Below are 21,096 nucleotides of genomic sequence, written 5' to 3'. Positions count from 1 at the left end.
AAACTAAGCAGGAACATGGGGATTCATATTCAGGTAGGTTGAGCTTACACACTCAACTGCTAAGGTGCATTGCCTCTCATTAAATTTATATCATATGGTTATGTAAACAAAACCAATTAATACACCTAAATCATTTGATATATTTAATTTATTAAATACTGATTTTAAAAAGTGGTTGGCACATAGCACATACAAAATAAAAGTCCATTGTATTATGTGTATATTTAGGTTACAATTTAGGATCCCAAACTCTTTTTTTGTTGTTGTTTTTGAGATGGGGAGAGCAAGAGAGAAAGAAAGAGAGGGGAGGGATACAGGGAGAAGGAGAGAGAGAATCTTAAGCACACTCCACATCTAGTGTGAAGCCCAGTGTGGGGTTTGATCCACGACCCTGAAATCATGACCTGAGCCAAAACCAAAGAGTTGGACATTTAACCAACTGAGCCACCTAGGTACCCCAAGGCTCCAAAACTCTTACGTGAATTTAGACAAAAATTATCCGTACAATAACTTAGTATGTGCCAACACAATCTATGCCCAGAGGGAAGCTTATCCTCTTATGAGAACTGCATACATATGCAAAAAAAATTAAGCAAACCAAAGTTAAAAGTGACATGAAATGATAGGAAGATTCCAGAAGAACTGCAGATAGCAAGCTGCCCTATCCACAGAGTCTTATCTCATAGAGGTCTTCATAGCTCCTTTTAACAGGTATCCAAGATGACTCTTATATAAATTATTCATAAACTGCACTTTAAACATTCATTTTATAGTCTGTACTTGAACACATACCACATTAGGGTATGAAACTGAACTTATAAGTACAGAGGTGCTGCATGAAAAGCACAGTAAAAACACATGGAGAGAGATGGGCCTAAGATGGGACTGGAGCTTAGGGAACACTTCTCAGAGGAGGGGGACCTAGCATTCCAAAATGAGGATATCAATAATTTACTCAGAAACTCATCCTCCAGCTCAGTAAGAAGAAGAATAATGACACAAATAAAAAAAAACTAATAGTATTAATATTTTATCAGTTCCACTATGTTCTCTAAGGATCCCAAATGTTCTGTACATTAATAATTGAGTCTCCTTAAAACCTTCAGAACCATTGTGAGCAAGAAGAGCAGGGAATGTAAATACCATTTAAATAACCACTACTTCATTTCTGTTACCTACAGTCCTTTTATGCATGTTTCTTTTGTTAGTACAAAGAAATCAATGATTCCTGAAGACACGTAATAGATACATGCATACATGCACTCATTCCTTCCTTGCCTAGTTTATTCATTCATTCTATAAAAATGTATTGGATATATAATCCAAGCACAGTGATAGGCCCTAGGGAAATAAATATGATCAAAGTCTAATGAAGAAAACAAAAATGAAACATATAAGGGTTTTCCATGAAATGGATCCAAAGTAGAGTTAGATAGGCTACAAATTACAGAAAGGAATTCAGAGGAGGATGTGGTCAACAGCATAAATGGGGAGCACTCCAGAAAGCTTTCAGAGTAATAATAATCTCCTCACAGTCAAACCTAATGGCAAATTCCTTGAACATGATGCTTCTTCTAAGCATTATTCAATACTTCTGCCTTGAAATTTCATTTTCCCCAAAGTTTAGTGATATGACCCTGAATATTTTTGCCTCTAACTTTCCATGGCCCCTTTTGCCAATTCCATTGACAGTACCTCTGTTCAAAGACTTTAATGTGGTTGTTTAACGGTAGTTGTCTCTTCTGATTTGAGCCAGAGCCTTTTATTCCTCATTGTGCATCAGAATTACTGCAAAAAAACTCAAAAACATACAGGTGTCCCAGCCTTCCTTTGATTTTTCAGCTTTGGGACTTAGATATGTGTGTCCTGTGTTTTCCTTTTAAGATCCTAGGAGATTCCAGCCAGGATAGAACCAACTAATGATGCCTTCCTTCCTCTTACTGTTCCATATGGAGATTGTTCATTTTCATCATTCTCTCTCATTGGCTTCCTGAACTGCCTAGAGTTCTGGGTCTGGAAACAGTCATCAGACTGAGAACAACTGGAATAGGAAGGGGCCATCCCAGTCTTCTCCATCCAGGATACTGTACGATCAAATCCACCATGACCATTTGGAATCTCAAAACTGCCTCATACTCCTCTTGTCTTTGGTCATTTGTATAAGAACTTCTTTTCATCTATCCTCTTTGTAAATTTCCTCTTACTGTGCCCCTATTCTTCCAAACATCACAATTTTATCTCATGGAAATTCAGATTCATAGTAAACAAACTTTTCACTAATTCTCACACTCCATTACTCAAGCGAAAGTTGCCTATTTCTCCTAACTCTGGTCTCTTCCCAATCAGCATCACCGTTTTTGCTTCAGTCAAATTTATTGGAGAAATGGCTTACTTTTGCTATTTTTGATTCTTACTTTCACATTTGTTCACTAAACAACTGCAACTTGGTACCCAGCATTACTATTCCATAAAACTACTATAGCAAATGATATAACTAATCTCCAGTCTATCAAATATAAAGAACATTTCCATTCAAAATGGCACCTCTTTGGCAATTAGGTAATAATATCATTGGGACATCTATTTCTCTTATCCTACCAGCTGGTTTGGGATTATCACTGACTTTTCCCTTGCTCTTTAAGTAAAAAATAAATTATTTGATTCAGTAATATTTTATAATTTATGAATTCATCAAAGTATATTTCTACTATATATGATGATGATTTCTACTATTTCTAATATGATGCTATTACAACCAAATTTTCAAATTTAGTTCTCTTTATTCTTATACTCATAAGAATACTTTATTCTAAGTTCCAATGTCTATTAAAAGCTTCCATATACATCTTTTAACTCCTGTGATTTTCTATTCAAGCCCACCTTGTAAACTATTATAAAGATAACCTTTCTCAAACTGAATTTTTATCAGATCTTTCCCTGCTTTAAGAACCCTTGTTTGGCCGCAATCAAATCTGTGTAGCCCAACATGTATTGCCATCTAACCCAATCTTCAGCCACTAGGCCAATTTAGTCTCATCTGTTGACATTTCCTGGCACAGTTCTTCACATACCATGCGTATCTTTCTTATACTTGTCTCAACAGCTTTGTTAATACCTTTCACTGATCTGACTGTCATTTTAACTCTCAATTTTTACCCATCACTTCCTTTGAGATCCAAATAAATTTTCTTTTCTATTGGGCTGATAGAACTCTTGCATGAGCCATTTGTCAGCACTTGGTATAAGGTTTTCCATATATTATCTGGCAATGGCTGTATTTTAAATATTAATCCTACCACAGAATCCCTTCGGGTAATTTTAGAATTTGGATTGCATTTGTCTCCCACATTATTATCACCATTAAGCAACAAAACCATAAGAAGTCCACTGAGCAATATTTGAGCAATGGAAAAACAATGAACAAATTAATTACATATAAAATTATTACTGAAATGCAATAATGCTTCCAGAACTCACAACCAAACAATTCACAGTTTAATTACTGCCTTCTATGGTCAGTCTTTCAAACTGTATTAATACAAGGTTTTCTTTTCATTGTTTCAAAATGCCTATGTAATTCGTTTGAAAAAATTACTTTCTCCAGTAAAATTAATTGCAATAGTGACTGAATACATGCACAAATACATTTATACATGTATATAGTTTTAAAAATGTTACACGAGGAAAAATATTTCTAGTCCCTCCTATGAAAGTGTCTAATAACTTTATTAACTGCTTTCAAATACTTGCTATTGGAAATAAATTGGCCTGGTTTTCGATCACTTCTTGTCCCTGAAAGAAATCTCATCTCATAATTTTCCTTCTCAGGCCCTACATATGTTGGCTTCGTTATAAGCAGACTTCTCCTGAGCAAAAAAAAAAAAAAAAAAATAATAATAAAATATTTTGATTCCCAGAGAGTTTATTCTGTATTCTCTAAATCTGCCTTGTACAATATGATAACCACTAGCTAATTGAAGTGTGGCTACATCAAATTGTTATGTGTTATAAGTATGAAGTATATACTGGATTTTGAAGACGTTAATACAAAAAATACAATATCTCATAAATAATTTTTATAATGATTACATGCTATTTGATAAAATTTGTGATATATTGGGGTGAACCAAGCATATTATTAAATTAATTTCACTTGTTTCTTTTTACTTTGCTTATTGGGTGAGTTTTGGCAATTTGTGGTCCTAAAATAATTGGTTCATTTCATCTAAGTTGTTGAATTTATTTATTTTATTTTTTTATTTTTTTAATTTTATTTATTTATTCATGAGAGACATAGAGAGAGAGAGAGAAGGGCAGAGACACAGACAGAAGGAGAAGCAGGCTCCATGCAGGGAGCCTGACATGGGACTCAATCCCAGGACTCCAGGATCACACCCTGGAACAAAGGCAGGTGCTAAACCACTGAGCCACCCAGGATCCCCCAGTTGTTGAATTTATATGCATAGAGTTGTTAATAGTATTGCCATATTATCCTTTTAATGTTTGTGGGGTTTACCTTGCTGCCTCATCCCTCCCGCCTAACATTTAGGCGTCTTCTCTCTTTTTTCCTTTCGTAGCCAGGCTAGAAGCGTATCGATTTCATTGAGCTTTTCAAAGAGCCATTTATTTCTTTATTGTTTTCCTGTTTACAATTTCATTGATTTCCGCTTTTTACTTTTTCCCTCATTCTGACTGCTTTGATTTTAATTTGCTCTTATTTTTCTAATTTCATAAGGTGGGAATTTTGTTGATTCGAGATATTAATCCTTTTCTACTGTAAGTATTTTATGCTCTACAATTTATATGTGGCAATTAGAAAATTTAAAGCTACATGTGTGGTTTGCATTATATATTGGTATTTATTGCTCCTCTACTAAGTATAACATACTAGCAAAATGGGTTTTTTTTTTTCCCCACTACATTAATAAAAGTTTAATTGCCTATGATTGCCTATGGGATCACTGAACCAAAGAACCTCAGGCTCTCAGAAAGCAGTGAGCAATAGCCTTGGGTGGTTTGGGTTTCTCCAAATTCAATTATGTAAAAACTTGGGATGTTTTGAGTTGAAAATTAAAGTTTAAAAAAGTATCCCATGAAACTGAATTTAAGAGTTTTTGGTTCTTCAGAGCTCCCTGTCTACTGACAGAGTGAGTTTTTTTTAAAACGAAAATCATGGGATCCCTGGGTGGCGCAGCGGTTTGGCGCCTGCCTTTGTCCCAGGGCGCGATCCTGGAAACCCGGGATCGAATCCCACGTCGGGCTCCCGGTGCATGGAGCCTGCTTTTCCCTCTCTCTGTGTCTCTGCCTCTCTCTCTCTCTGTGTGTGTGACTATCATAAATAAATAAAATTTAAAAAAAAAAAAAAAAAAAACGAAAATCAGAGAGCCATCTATGGAAATATGGGTTATGGAGTTGAAAGATGAGATTGCTTCCTTTAATTTCACTGGCTTGACTCAGGGCCTGAAATTTGTGCCATGGAAGCTCCCTTACTAGTCCTCTGGCTGGAAACCTGGAGTTTTGGTTAACTCACCCAGCCATGCAGTTCCCATCACTGTATCTGCAAGACCAAACATTGGGGAGAACAGAGGGAGGAAAAAAAGCAATGCAAATTCACTGCAAACTCTGAGCCATAATTCCTCTGGTCAGAGAGGGCTTCCTCCACTCAGCAGTTTAGGCACCTGCGTGGTTGCCTCACCTTCTCCATCACAGCTGCTTCTGGGGGATTGCCTGGGCTGGAGAAGACAGAATAGAAAAGCAAAAAGCAGGGGCACCTGGGTGGCTCAGTCAGTTAAGCATCTGCTCAGAAACCGATAGATCGCAGGGTCCTGGGAACAAGCCCCACCTCAGGGTCCTTACTCAGCGGGGAGTCTGCTAGAGGATTCTCTCTCTCTCCCTCCACCCCTCTCCTTCCGCCCTCCCCCTGCTGGTGTGCTTTCTCCCTTTCTTTCTCTCTCAAATAAAACAATAAATAAAACCTAAAAAAAAAGAAAGAAAAACAAAAATGAAAGCCTGGTATTTCCTCTCTTTCTGTCTGACCCATGGAAGCCCTTTTTTCTACTGCGTAGATGTGAAAGAGAAGACTCTTCTGGAGCTCTTGCCATCCACTTCTGGGCATACTTCAGGGTGTCAACTTGCCTGTGAATGGAAGCTGGGCAACACTGGAGGAAGAAAACAACAACACTACTATTTGGCGGTTCTGGGGATTCCCATCTCTTTCCCTAATCTACCTGCTAGCCCTTACTTTTCAGCATCCTCTGTATACACACAATCTGCCAGCATTTATAGCTGCATTTAAGGGAGATAAGGTGGAGGGTGTTTATTCCATCTTGCCTGGAACTGGAACCATTATTCCATTTTCATACTATTTTTTTTAAGACAAAAATTCTAATCTCACTCAAATCCCTAAACATCAAATATATGGTAGGAGGGAGACAGAGGATACAGGTAATTTGGGAGACTGGGCTAACCAAAGAATCAGAAATTTGCCTTATTCTCCTGAGGACTAAAAGCTTGATGAACTTGTCATGAGAATGATATAGCTATGCCGTTTGAAAAATTCTTGAGTTTTACACATTTATATGGTGTAATATATCTAAGACAAAAATCTATATTTAGAAAAGATGCATTCTTGATTAAGTACAATAAATACTTGGGTCTTTTCTAAAGTAGAAGGATCTGTTGCCATCTGGATAGAATGCAAAAGGGATATTTTTATCCTAACATTGAAGCTAACTCAGCAGTACTGAAGATTGAGAGTAGGGGTGAATGAGTCCAGCACTACCATTTTATCTCTGCTATCCCTCATTTGTATTTCTTAAACCATCAGAGTTTTGTCCTGTCAGTCCAAATCTCAGACCAAGACCCTTTTTGTGATAACCAGTAAGAACTATGGGTTCTACTTTCAATGAAATATGTTGTTTGTAGGTTTATATTTTAAAGAAGCACTGTTTTCTAAATAATTAACAACTTGGAGACTATAGGCCTATGATCTTAAAAAAATACTAGTTGTAATCCTGACTTTTGACTCAGATTTCAAATAGGAACGTATTTGGTGACAAATAACATAAAGTTCAACCAACATTGGGTTAAACATCTAAGAGTTGAGTTTACCGACGTCACAACAAGAAGTCTGGGACTCAGCATAATCTTCCACAGTATGAAAGAAACTATAAATGATCAGTATAAATGGTTAATTTATAAACATATTCCCCAATTGTTGGGTCATTGTTTTGTTTCCAGTTAAATTATTCCATTAAGAACATGTGGAAAGATGCTCGATATCATAGCAAAAGCATTTTCATATCTATATTCTTACGAGTGCTCTCATTTCCAAGGAGAGATTCCGGGAAGTGAGGTTGCTGAGTCACAGAATGTAAGCATTTTACATTTGAATGTTTGCTAGTTTCTGAAATGATTGTGTCAGTCCAAATTCCCACCAACAGTATGGTAGCATGGCCCTTTCCTTGTAATCTCACTGTCATTGGGTATTATAAATATCTTGTATTTTTAAGGGTGAATCATGGTTTATTTTTTATTATTATTTTGTTTTGCTTCTCATCTTACTGATGTTGAACATCCCTTTAAATGTTTATTGGTGATTTGCCTCTCTGCTGTGAATCAGATGTTTTTATTGATTTATTGGATTATTTGATTCTCTTACCAATATGAAGGATTGTAACCCTTTGCCTTTCATATAAACTGCAAATATATTTCTCCTAGTCTATTGTTTTTCCTTTAAATTTGGTCTACGGTATCTGGAAAACTCATATTCATCTCCAGGACAGCCAAATATCATTTTCTCTGTCTAGCTTCCCCTGGATCCTCTGGCAGTTAGTCATTCTTTCCACACTATACCCATAATGTGTTGTGCATATCCCTGTGTGCTGAATTATAACTACAAACCTTTTCCTCCTGTTCAAGAAACTATACCAAAATGAAGGCTAAACAGACTAACATTATAATAGATATATTTCTGAATCTGCTTTCAATTTTCCAAAACTAAATCATTCACAAACTTCAGAATTTTCTCTTTGCTTATCATTAATACAATCACATCATCTTTCATTTAGAGAATCTCAGGTCCATTTCTCAACTGTCTCCCTATGAAAATTCTTGTTTTCTTCTTTCTGTACCTTTTGTTCATGAGTGCTGACTTCAACATCCCCAGAGAATGCCACTCTTGCTGTCACTCTGTTCTAGTTACCTCTTGCTGTGTGACAAACCACTGCAAATTTTAGTAGCCTAAAAAAATTATTTACTTTGGTCACAATTCTCAACTTGGGCAGGGCTCAGTGGGGAAGATTTGCTCTGCTCCACACAGTTCAGCTGGGCAGCTTTACCAAGCCTGGAGAATCTACTTCCAAGACGGCTCAGATGGCTCACTCACATAACTCGCAAGTTGGTTGGCTGTTACCCAAGATCTCAGCCAGAGCTGTTGCTGGGAGCCTCAGTTCTCCACATGGGCCTCTCAAAAGTGCTACTTGACTTCCTCACAAGTCGGTTGAGTTCCAAGAGTGACTATTTGAAATTATAGAAAGTAAAAGCAGCCAATCTTTTGATGCTAGGTCTGGAAACTGGTACAGCATTATCTATGCTGTAATATTTGGGTCAAAGAAGTCCAAGAGTCAGTCCAGTGTAAAGAAAATGTACACAGACCCCACTTCTCAATGGGAGGAGTGCCAAAGAATTTATGGCCATCTTTAATCTGCCATAATCTTCCTGGATATTGGGTCCTTCTAAAGTTTCAAAAAAGTTATCAGTATTTGCTATAACCAAGCCATGCTCTGTTTCCTACAGAAATATGGAAGATGCCTCTCTTTCTTGCCAACTCTTTGTCACTTGGTGTCTCAGCCACAAAGCAATATGGTGAGTGCCTCATGTTTCCCACAGGTCCTTGAGCTTCTGTCAAGGGGTCAAGTCCAACCTTAACTGCTAAACCAAGACCAGGGATAAGATATTGCCCTTCCCTATTTTTTTACTCTACAGTCTCTGTGCCCACAAAATGTTCCATTTATTTTAAAAAAATGTTCCATTTATTGAATTCCTTCCCCTCTAGTAAATCAACTCCCATCAACACTTCATTATATATAATCACACTCTGAACTGCTTAGCCTGAACTACTAACAAATTATTTGTGATTTTTGCAATATTAATGTGCCTTAACTGCATATCTGAGAAGCTTACTATCATAGACTCTCTCTTAAACCAACTTCTGTTATATAAACAATATTTTATCAGATTATCCATGGCATTCTCCAATCTAAAGGATGCTATTTGAATTTCATTTCACTCCATTCCTCCATAGGACTTACTAGAGCTGAACATCTCAGAAAAGAAATACCCTGTAGACTAGAAAAGAGCCAAGTGAGGTAGGGAAAATCACTAGGAAGTTTTACTGTTTCATTTACTGTAAGAGTCCTTTTTGTTTGTTTGGTTTTTAATGGAAAAAGTTCTCCATTTTCAAAAGTATAAGAGAAAAACTAAACTGCCTACTAGCTCTTATTCTCCCAGGAATAGTTCCTACCTAATTTTAGAGATTTTCTTCAAAATGATCAGTGAAAAATATGACAGGTACTTTATATGTATACAACTCTAAGACACAGCTCCCTTGAACCATAGAAAAAAAGAAACTCTCATATACTATTGGTGGGAAAGCAAACTGGTGCAGCCACTGTGGAAGGCAGTATGGGGTTTCCTCATAAAGTTAAAAATAGAACTACTCTACATCCAGTAATCTGTACAACTGGGTATTTACCCAAAGAATACAAAAACACTAATTCAAAGGGATATATGCACCCCTTTGTTTATAGCAGCATTATTTACAATAGCCAAATTATGGGAACACCTGGGTAGTTCAGTCAGTTCAGTGTCCAACTCTTGATCTCTGCTCAGGTCTTGATCTCAGGGTTGTGAGTTCAAGCCCCTACCCTGGGCTCCACACTGGGCATGGAGTCTACTTTAAAAAATTAATAAATTTTTAAAAATAGTTGAATTGTGGAAAGAGCCCAAATGTCCATCAACTGGTGAATGGATAAAGAGGATGTGGTATGTATATATAAAATAGGATATTAATCAGCCATTAAAAATGAAGTCTTGCCATTTGCAATAACATAGATGGAGCTAGAGAGTACAAGGCTAAGCAAAATAAGCCAATCAGAAAAAGACAAATGCCATATGATTTCACTCACATATGGAATTTAAGAAACAAAACAAACAATTGGGGGAAAAGAGAGAGAGAGAGACCAAAACCAGACTCAACTATAGGAAACAAACAGCTGGTAGAGGAAAGGCTGGTGGTGGAATAGGTTGAAATAGGTGATGGGGACTGAGAATACACTTATTTTGATGGGTACTGGGTAACATATGGAATTGTTGAATCACCATATTGTATGCCAGAAACTAATATAACACTGATGTTAACTACACTAGGATTAAATTTTTTTTAAAAAAATTAATACCGGAATTTGGAAGGTACAAATTAATCTTACCTCTCTCCCTCAAAATTACAAATCAATTGAAAAACTGACATCAAGGCGAGATATGGATCAAAGTATCTGCCCTCATTACCAGTAAAACTGGACCAGAGGATAGGCTGATTTTGTTTTCCATTTATTCTCCCTAAAATCTAGTTATTGGGACCTGCCTCTGAAGAGAGTTGAGTCTGAGGCAGAGACACATTTAGTTGCCCTAGAAGGTGAGATTGTGACCCAGCCTCTGCCAGGCAGGGATTTCCAACCAGGCCAGCAGCAGTAGAGTAAGCAGCAAATAGCCCATGGGTAGACAGGGTCTGCAGTGAGAGACCTTGAGGTTGGCTTCCTCATGGCAGCCACTTCTTTCTCTAGTCTCACCAGTCAGGTAACATAGCCCCCCTTGCTTCTGTAGGGAATCTGGAGAGATGGGTGAAAGCATCTGGTAGACTAGAATTTCTGAGAGAGTAGAATTTTCTAACTTGTGGGTCTCTAGGAAAATCAGGCAAGGGAGAACGTGGATTTCCTATATGACATAAACATTTTGAGTAAAACACTGCTATGACGCAGATGATATAACACAAATTATTCCTCTTCCAATACCCTCCTAAAGGGTTCCATCACATTCTCAACATACATGCTGTAAAATTTTCTCTAGTGTGTAAACATATACAATTAAGTCACACGGATTTACTTTATTCTTCAATCTTAAAGGACCTTATCAGGAAAGTGAAAAAACAACCCACAGAATGAGAGAAAATGTCGGCAAATCCTACATCTGATAAGGGATTAATATCTAAAACATATAAAGGATTAATATTCAAAATTTATAAAGAACTCTGATAACTCAACAACAAAAAATAAACAGCCTGATTTTAAAATGGGCAAAAGACTTGACTAGACATTTCTCCAAGGAAGATACATGATTGTCTAAACATATAAAAAGGGGATTAACATTATTAGTCATTAGGGAAATACAAATCAAAACCACCATGAGGTACCACTTCACACATGGTAAAATGGCTATAACCTAAAACAAAAAATAGCAATTTGGGCAAGGACGTAGAAAAATTGGAACACATGGTTGTTGCTAGTAGGAATGTAGTACAATGCAACTGCTATGAGGACATTTTGATGTTTCTTCAAAAAGTTAAATATACCGAAAATAACTGAAAACAGGTCCTCAGATATTTGTATACCAACGTTCACCATAGAATTTCTCATAATAGTTAAAAAGTGGAAACAACCCAAGGGTTCACCAAAGTATGAATGGATAAATAAAATGTGGTATATCCGAACAATGAAATATTATTCATTCATAAAAAGGAATGAAGTTCTGATACATGCTATAATGTGGATGAACCTTGAGAACATTATATGCTAAGTGAAATAAAGCCCACCACAAAGGACAAATATTATAGAGTTAGTCCGTTTATAAGAGGCACCTAAAATTGACAAATCTGTAGAGGCAGAAAGTAGATTTGAGGTTACCAGAGAAGTCAAGAATAGGAGTCATTGCTTAATAGGTACAGAATTTATATTTGATGTGAAGAAAAAGTTTGGGAAATGGTGTTGATGGTTGTACACTTTTGAGTGTAATTAATGCCATGGAAATGTACACTTAAAAATGGATGAAGTGGAAATTTTATGTTATAATATTTTAGTACAATAAAAAAATTTTTAACTACATTCTTAGTAAGTATTCAAGTTCACAGTGGAAAATCATGCTATTCCTTATGTAAGGCAAATTTTAATAAGACTTTTAGCTTTACTACTAATATATTTTGACTATTTCTCATGAATTCATTTCTAGCTAAGTAAATGGAAATAGGACAAAAATAAGTACTCACTGGGTAGGAAATTTAGTCAGAATCAGGGAACTAATAGATTTATGAGTCAAATCAGAGGTGAAATTTAGTATTTTATACTCTAAAAGGTCATTCTTCACTGAATGCTAATATTGTATATGTACAAATACAGGAGCCAGTGGCTGGAAGTTTATTTGGTTTGTATCATTCCTTTGGACAATAGCAATGTTGTTAGTTGCAAGATAGATGCTGAGGAGAACATTCTCAGAAACATCCCTAATGTACTCCCAATTCCTCTTTCTTCCTGGACCACTTAGAAATGTAACGTCGAAAAAAAAAAAGAAAGAAAGAAAAAGAAAAAAAAAGAAAAAAGAAATGTAACGTCGAGAGCAGCCATAAGCAAGTCTTTACCTGACTTAAATCTCTCCCCTTTCTTGAATTTCTTCTTTCTCATTAGAAGTAATTTGAGTATGGTTTGGGAATCTAGATGCCTTTTGGGAGTTAATGTTTTTTCCACACAATTATGTTTTCATCACTGAAAATAGGGAAATATTTTTTCTCTAGACATTCCACTGGAATTAAGTCCTATACTGTTGAAAGGAAAATAATATCTTCAGGGTATAGACATTTAACAATATTAGAAAACTCATAAAAATTCTGCATTTCCAGAAATGTTCCTTTTAATCTAAATTACTAGAATTTGAGATAATTTTCAATGGAGGCAGAACATTGCTTTTCTATCTAATTAAATATCCAAATTACTCTGATATATTAATTATTAAAGAACAATTATGCCACTTTTTCTTTTAAAAGCAGCAGGTATAATACATATATCATTGCATTTCTCCCCCCAAATTTCCCTTTTTAGGTGTTGGAAGGTAACTGCTTTTATCATAGTTTTTCAAATGAAGAACCTGATACCAGAGAGGCTAACTGCAGTGTCCAAATTAGAGTAGACTCAGCACTGAACCCTACACCCTCTCAATACCCCTTAAACAGCATTCTTCTTTATAATTAGAATGAATTGCAGGGCTCTGTGTATTGGAAAAGGACAGGAATGAACGTAAATATTAAATATTTATTGGCTTATTGAACTATTAATGTTCTTACCATTCAAAAAGCTCATATTAAAACCAACTTGGATCCAATAATTTTGTGCTACAGGTTAAGCTATGCCAACATTGACAGCATAATAGCTAATAAACTGGTTAAATTCCTGATCTATATATCTACAATATGGAATTTACCTTTTCGTTATTTTAAGAAATCTTTTGTCAACAAATCCAGAACAGACTTCAGACTTCTTGATTTCTTCTTTAAAATCAATAACATTGGAGGATGATTCTACTACTTAAAATTTCTTTTGGGGCTGGGTGCCTAAGTAGATAGTGATGGGGGGTCAGGGAGGGTATGGGAAAGGGACATAAAGAGGTAATGGCTAGGGGCCTACATGAAGCCAAAAGGCCTTTTTACCTGGGACCTCATGTTCTTAGATACACACACACACACACACACACACACACACACAGAAAGAGAATGGCCCCATGATCCCATGGCACCTTATGGTAAGATCCACAATAGAGATGAAGCTTTGTTTGATCTATCCTCTCCCTTCATTTTAGAGTTAAAGAGCCTGAAATCCAAAGGGTAGTCCATCCAGAAGACTGGCATAAAAGGACAACAGGACTTTGGAATCTAGAACCACAAGCATCTTCTGAGGATGGATCCTGTTAAATGGGAAGCCTTTCCCACCCAACCCCACCCCCAGCTCCTGGATGGATTTAGGTATGCAAATTTAGTGATAGTTGCTGTGGAGCTGTACTGCTTTGCCTAAGACAGCATTCTCTCTGGAGTTGTGTGGTCCTGGACAGAAATAGGGTTGGGAGAAAAGAGAGGGAGTCTGTGAGACCCAGACTTCCATGAGCTTCCCCGAATTTCATTAATAGACCTGCAATGCAGGCTGGGCATGAATTATTAGTGGAAACAGGGGAAGGGATGTTGTTTCAAGTCCAAGTTAACTTCAGCACAAACAGTTGGCAGGTATCTAAGAAGATGCTGGGGACACAGGAGACCATGAGAAAGTAAACCTCTGAGGATGAGCAGGAATTTCGAGGAAGTCTTGGGTTTCTACAATTCATGGAATTCAGTTTATTTGTGTAGCAGCAGCAGCAAGACTTTGAATTTTTAGCTGAGTTACATGAGTTAGTGGTATAATCAGTGTTAAAACACAGATCTGTTGATTCCTGGTTCAATGCTCTTTCACATCATGATTTGTTTTTTTCTTATATACAAAGGACTTCCTGGTAGCCAAGGATTTCTTCTTTGAAAGATAGCCCAGAGCCCAGAGCAAGGAGCTGCCTAAACAGGAGACTAAATTTTGGATTTAATGGCTTTCTCGGGATCCCTGGGTGGCGCAGCGGTTTGGCGCCTGCCTTTGGCCCAGGGCGCGATCCTGGAGACCCGGGATCGAATCCCACAACGGGCTCCCGGTGCATGGAGCCTGCTTCTCCCTCTGCCTGTGTCTCTGCCTCTCTCTCTCTCTGTGTGTGTGACTGTCATAAATGGATAAAAATTTAAAAAAAAAATGGCTCTCTCTTTCAGTACTAAGTTTTCTTCAACTTTCGAGGCTGATATACCCAATTGCTTTTACTACTGTGCAGTCAGAAAAACATGGTCTGTATATATCAGATGCAGTTTAGATCTGCTTCTAAATCCAGGAAGCAAGTATAAAATCCAGCCTAGATGTTCACAGAAGCCAGTAATGTTGAAGCACTAAAAATAGAGTCATTACTGGTTGCTCAATCAAACCTCTTTGATCTTAGTGAAGACATTCACTTACCTAAAAGTCTACCTATAAGGGCTGGCTGCATCCCTGGGCTCCTTTCTTAGAAGGGGACACACCACTTGGAGTCTAAAGTGACTCTGCCTGTCACTGTTTTGAAATTTTTAATAATTTGATTTAGAAATTGGTGTTTTGTAAGTAAAGTCCCTTGGGACAACAGAGGAAGTGCTGAGGGACTGGTGCCCTATCTCACATGGGGTCCTGCCTCCCAGGAGAGTCTCAGGTATCCTGTCTGCGTCCCCACCCTTGTTCAGTGACCTCTGCCATCTGCCCTGGGGTGGGGGGGCCAGGTCACAGCTAGGAAAAGGTTGGAGCCAGGCCACACCCTGTGCAATGAGCTATGGCGGGGGGCTCAGAGTTTGTGAGGGTGTGCACTGGCCCAGCACGTACCCCATGCATGAAGGAGACAGACATTAAATAGCAGATGAAATGCAATGTGACAGGTCAAGAAAAACCTTTTTCTTGCTTTTTGAACAGGGGGCACCTTTTATTTGCACTGAGCCCCACAAATTATGTAGCAGGTCCTGACTCGATACCTTATCTGGTAATCTCAAGCTAATATTATTTTTAGATTCTGAACTAAGGAACTGCACATATATGGAATAATAACTCTGATTTTACTAAAATTATTATTTGGTTTCAAGAACTCTTAATATTAAATACAAAATCAGATATTTTCAACAGCTCAACAGAGGGAAAATAAGCTTCTGTATTATTCTTGCCAGCAGGTATTGTTAACAACAGAAAGTTTGACAGTATAATAGATGAAATGGAAAAATGATGGAATTTTTTTTTCACTGAGGCAGCCAGGAAAAAAAATTAGTTATATTTCCACAGTGAAAATATTATCACTCCATATTTTCTATCACATTAGGGAAAGTTTTTTAAAAATCTTGTTACTTTTCTCTAATGCTGGGATTTGCTCATAAATAACTATGGATAGAGGTTTTCCATTATCTATATGGCACTGTGTTACAATGGCCATAGGCCAGTGATGTCAGAGAAATCAAGAGGAAGTATAAGAAATAGCTTCTCATTTTTTTTTAATTTGTATCTGCTTCACATTTTAATATCTTACCTTGAGCTTGGCCAAAAGAAGTTCATGATCATGAAGAAGTTTTTTGGTTTCATCTTGACTGCTACCAATTTCTAGAAGATTGGGTTGTGATTCGGCCAGTTGAAGTTGTACCCACTTGCCACACTATAAATAAAAATGAAATAAAATGCACTTTCAGTTCTTCTTGTTTCTTCCTCTTTACCCTTCTCCTTTTCCTTCTTTCTTTCTTTTTCCTCGTTTCCTTCCTTCCTTTCTTTTTGTTTCAGTTATACTGTGAACAATTTATTTTTTCTATAGAGATAGGGCTTACTTAAATTGAAATATAACAGTTTTAATAAATACCCGTGCCTTATTGGCTTTTTTTTTTTACTCTTAGTGTAAATTATTTTCTCTTGGAATACTGTATTTATTTATTTATTTTTGGCATACTCTATTTAAGTTAAAAATTCCCAAAGGAAGAACACATACAAGAGAGTATTATTATTGAATATGACAAAATTACAGAACATGTTGCACAACTGTATATTTTCTCTCACAGAATTCCATAAAAATAGTGAAACTGCACCTGCGCAAATAGGATGCAAACTTCACCAAAGAAGAAAGGTTTTATAAATGCTATTTAGTCTGATTAGTGTTTTTACATTGACCTTGCTGGTCCAACTGGGAAGAATAAACAGCAGATGAAGCAACAGATTTTTATCTTATAGTAGTAAAGTAAAAACATAACATTTTCCAACTTTTGTTGTTGAGTAATCAATAAAGTATGTATGAGAATGTCAATAAAATTGATGCATGTGACAACAGCCGTATGAATGCAGCCAGATTGTTTTCCTCACGTAGGACACTTTCACTGCTCCAAGATATAACTCACCATTGCATTTCCTGGGGAATTGCTTTTCTAAGAAGCAACAACTGATTAAGCAAGAGGAACCACTAAGAGGCATGTGCACATGGATAAGCAAATTGTTGAAGAGAAATGAAACAAACAAACAAACAAACAAACAAAAACATGTGGCTAGTCCAGATCATTAGTGCCCTAAAATGGTTTGGAAACAAATCCATATGGATCAGACACAGACACTTCTATTCCTTTAGAAGCATGAGGCTTATTTTATTTGGAACAGTAGTGAGTTAAAGAAGCTATGGAGGGTAGTCAGAGGGAACGTTCAGTCAAGTTAAAATAAGTACTTCCAGCGTAATTTTAGGGTTTTTTTTTCCTGCACTATCAGTTGACCTCTGATTATCCTATAATTTATCCCATACATATTATTCCTCTTCCTGCTCTCAGAAATATTTCCTATTTGAGGGAAAGAAAAGTTAACTTTTTGAAAACAAGGAGTTTGCCCCTTTTCTCTCATGGCTGAAATTTCTAGTGACTCAAAGCATCATAAAATTACATGCAAATTATCAATTTTTGCTATTTCTGCTCCAGGTTTCTTTCCACGTCTACCTATTGCCTTTGAAAGGACTCAGGGTAAGGGAATCAGTAGAGGTGCTGTTTACATGGGGCTAAGGCTCAGGAGCACTAGGAATCACATTGCTAGGAACATTTTACATTCAGTGCTTCTAGAGTGAATCATTTTGCTTGGTATCAAGTGCTGCTTTCCTGTTACAAATTTTCATATTAACATAAAATTTGCAGCAATTAAGTTAAATTAAACAGGTCTCAGTCTAGGCTTCTAAGCCAGAGAAATCATTCAACTCAGATTGGTGAGGTCCTGAAAGTAACTGGCTGGTGAGCACCAGCTTGTTTGCCTTGTTCCCTCATTAAACACTGCATTCCTGAGGTGGTGACTTGTCTAAATCCGAGCATAATGCTTCAGGGGTTTTTGCAAGACACTTTCATAGGAAATAAAATCATGGATGTCTTCTTCAACCTAAAGGTATGTGGCTTTCTTTGCAAATCAGCGAATTACTTGATGTAAAATATGCAATAGCTTAAGCTGCAAGTGGCTTCAACTTCCTGCTGTTAAGGGCAAATTTGACGCATGCCTCTGCGCTTTCGCTGGCAGAGTCTTCATTCCCCCCAAAACGTGATAACGATTTACCAGTGCCTTTACCACATCAAAAGTAAGGCCGCAGAGGGCATATATAAGAGCCTCCTACTAGGTGTCTCCTGTCTGTTCTTCATCATGCTGGAAATAGTGCCACCTCATATCTACTGCGACTGTCCTCTTCCTTCCTCCATCATATCCACTCTCAAAAATCACGAACATTTCACAGGTCCAATTGACTATCCAGCCTGGTAACCTACAAACTTGTGGTCATGAGTACTTTGCCTTTAAAAATCAAATCGAAAGGACATGGTAACGTTTTTTTTGTTTTTGTTTTAATTAAGCTGCTATAGATGTTTTCTGACTAACTGAAAGAGAAACTGTAGTAAGTAGCTGAAACTTAGAGGTTTCTCTTAGCTGCCAATTTAAGAAAGCAGTAAGATGTACGTGCGCTATCTTCTATATGGTGAGTGCTGCTGACTGTGTGGGAATGTTCTTTAGGATTATCAACACCCTGCAAAAAGCCAACAGCCACAGAGAAAAAAAAGAAAGTTGTCTTACCTTTATGACAGCTATCACAATTTTGGAGTCCCCAGCCTGAACAGCTACTGAACTGACTGTTGTCGTAGAAAACCCCACACCAGGACTTCCTTGGCTGGACATGGTGCTTCAGAACCAGAATTTATACTCTGGACGGCCTCTGGACAGATGTGTGTCTGCTGGTCATTTCAGAAGACAATCACTGGGGTTACTTGGATTCATTCAGGGAAAGCGCTCAGCTCACACTGATGACTCTGCCAAAAGGAAAGAACAGGAGGTTAAAAATAGACAACCCCATTGAGTTTATCATGAGAGGGGAGAGAGAGAAGAGAATGGGAAAGAATCGCCACACCCCTGGTATGGTAACACTAAGTGCCTGATATTTTTGCCATTATCTTAAACGGGGAGGGCAGTTTCAAGCTCTCTGCCTATCAGCTGATGTTTAATAGCAAATGGAAAAAAAATTACATCCTGACAACCCAAATTAGTTTTGCCATTGAATCTATATAGCTAGGGTAGACTTTGAAACCAGCTAGTCTTAGACCTGCAAAGATGGATATCTTTGCAAGATTTTCAAGTCACCCTTATGCAAAGAAAGCCCCCCAAAATGTACCTTAAAAATAAGTGCTAATATGTATTTTGGGATTAAGCCACAGATTGCTTCTAATTTTAGGTTAATTTGCTTTCTAAAAATTATTGCCTTTTGTCAAATGAAGTTTATGTGGAATAGCCACATTTTCTCAGAGTCTTGGATTTGTTAGGGACATTTTAAAAATATTTCAGTGAGCAATTATCAGTAGATTTCTACCATTTCAGGATGTCTTTATGACCGCTTTATTTCACTCACCAGCATTTTCAAATTCATTATCACGATGACCAGGAAGTAATATACCTTGCTATTACCTTTTCATTGCAGCAAGAAAAAAAATTGTTTAATTTAAGGTTAACACTATATATTTTACTACAATTTTTTAAAAAAGGATAACATTTTACTTCAGGTTTGGTTTTTTTATTGTCCTCCACCCGCATGCAGGAAAATTATAGACAGCTTCAAATCAGAGCCAAAGATCAGCAGATTAATCCTCTTGCTAGAAACCCAGCGTGTGTCACAAGTTGTCTGTGGTATTAAACAGCAGCTGTTGGATTCCCTGTCAAAGAACAGCTGAAAATAACACTGAAGTTTAGGTCAGAGGTCAGATGTGAATACATCAGAGATACTAACTCCAAAGCTGCTAGAGCCATTGGAAATCTCTCTGGGACAGAGCCAGAATGGAGGATGTAGCAATAAACAGAGTTAAACTAGTCCACTTACTGTTTAAACCCTTAGCTCATTTCAAAAACATGTTTAGGTTCGAGCCTAATGTTCAGAAGACTGAGTCAGCACCATTGCTTTGTTTTCCTAAAGTTCATGATAATATTCTTGAGTCAAAGAGGGAAAAGTGCTTTCACATGCACTTTAGGGTTCAGCAATTAGTTTCTCAGAACATGTCATGGCTGCTCTGAAATTCTGTAGCCAGGACCCAGGTCTCTGGTCTCAGCATCTGATTGCTGACCAGCAAGATGGAAACCAGGCCTGGATCCCAGTTCCTGGGATTCTATAAACCTTATCTGATACCATGAAGGATATTCTGGAGCAAGCTCAAGAGAGAGGATACCAAGAGATGCCAGGATATAGAAAATATTGTAAGTGGTTTCATTTCTTGGCAGAGATGGAGAATCAACCTAACCTCTTTGTGAAGTCTGCCTCAGTGTTGAAGGCAGGCTCCTTCTGCTCCAGCAAGTGGTTAGTCCAAACAAACCAAAACAAACAGAAAAACCAGTTTTCTGCTAATTGCCCTCAAGAAAAGCCAAGAGTCGACAACTGTGTCACATAATATCCACACCCTACACTAAAATGCCCAAAGGAGCATTGCTTAAATCATTGTGTACATTGCCAACCGGAACAGCAAACAGTGACCTGCACCCAAAATACACAGTGCACTTTTACTTCAAGTTAATCAGGTAGAAACTCAGTGTGTCCCCTTCAACTCCAAAGAGAGAGAGAGAGAGAGAGAGAGAGAGAGAAGGAAAGAAAAAAGAAACACGGTATATGTCATAGTTACAGGTAGACCCTCAAGAGGCAAAGGGACCTTTGTCAGCAGGCTGCATAGTCATAAAGCTCCACTTAGGATGGATGATTGTCCAAAAGGGTGCAGAGGGCAGGGTGGAATGTGTGGCACTGCAGGTCCACACCAAGGCAAAAGGAGAAGAGAGATGAAGAGGACAGAAAATATGGCTGAAAGTCTGATTAATTCCAAGGTTTAAAGGCAAAAGGAATTAGAAATATTTAAGACTTTGTTAAAAGATTAATCCAGCTCGTCAGCAGCAAAGGTATTGCCTTTTTGTGTGT

General features: G+C 37.4%; 1 protein-coding gene across 1 annotated transcript in view; it reads right to left on the bottom strand.

Annotated features, from left to right (window-relative positions):
* CCDC141 (coiled-coil domain containing 141) overlaps positions 1-18,874 on the bottom strand; it is a 181,520-nt gene extending 162,646 nt beyond the window's left edge. The window contains exons 1-2 of the mRNA XM_055308600.1: positions 18,729-18,874; positions 16,195-16,317 (exon numbers count right to left, since the gene is read on the bottom strand). Coding sequence (XP_055164575.1) covers positions 16,195-16,317; positions 18,729-18,830 — 225 coding nt within the window. The 5' untranslated portion in view covers positions 18,831-18,874. The remainder of the gene's footprint in view (positions 1-16,194; positions 16,318-18,728) is intronic.
* Positions 18,875-21,096: the final 2,222 nt, after the last annotated feature.

This window comes from Nyctereutes procyonoides, unplaced genomic scaffold (genome assembly GCF_905146905.1).
Source record: "Nyctereutes procyonoides isolate TBG_1078 unplaced genomic scaffold, NYPRO_anot_genome, whole genome shotgun sequence".
NCBI lineage: Eukaryota > Metazoa > Chordata > Mammalia > Carnivora > Canidae > Nyctereutes > Nyctereutes procyonoides.
The sequence above is the reverse complement of the archived record's forward strand: the minus strand, read 5'-3'. Positions and strand labels throughout refer to the sequence as shown.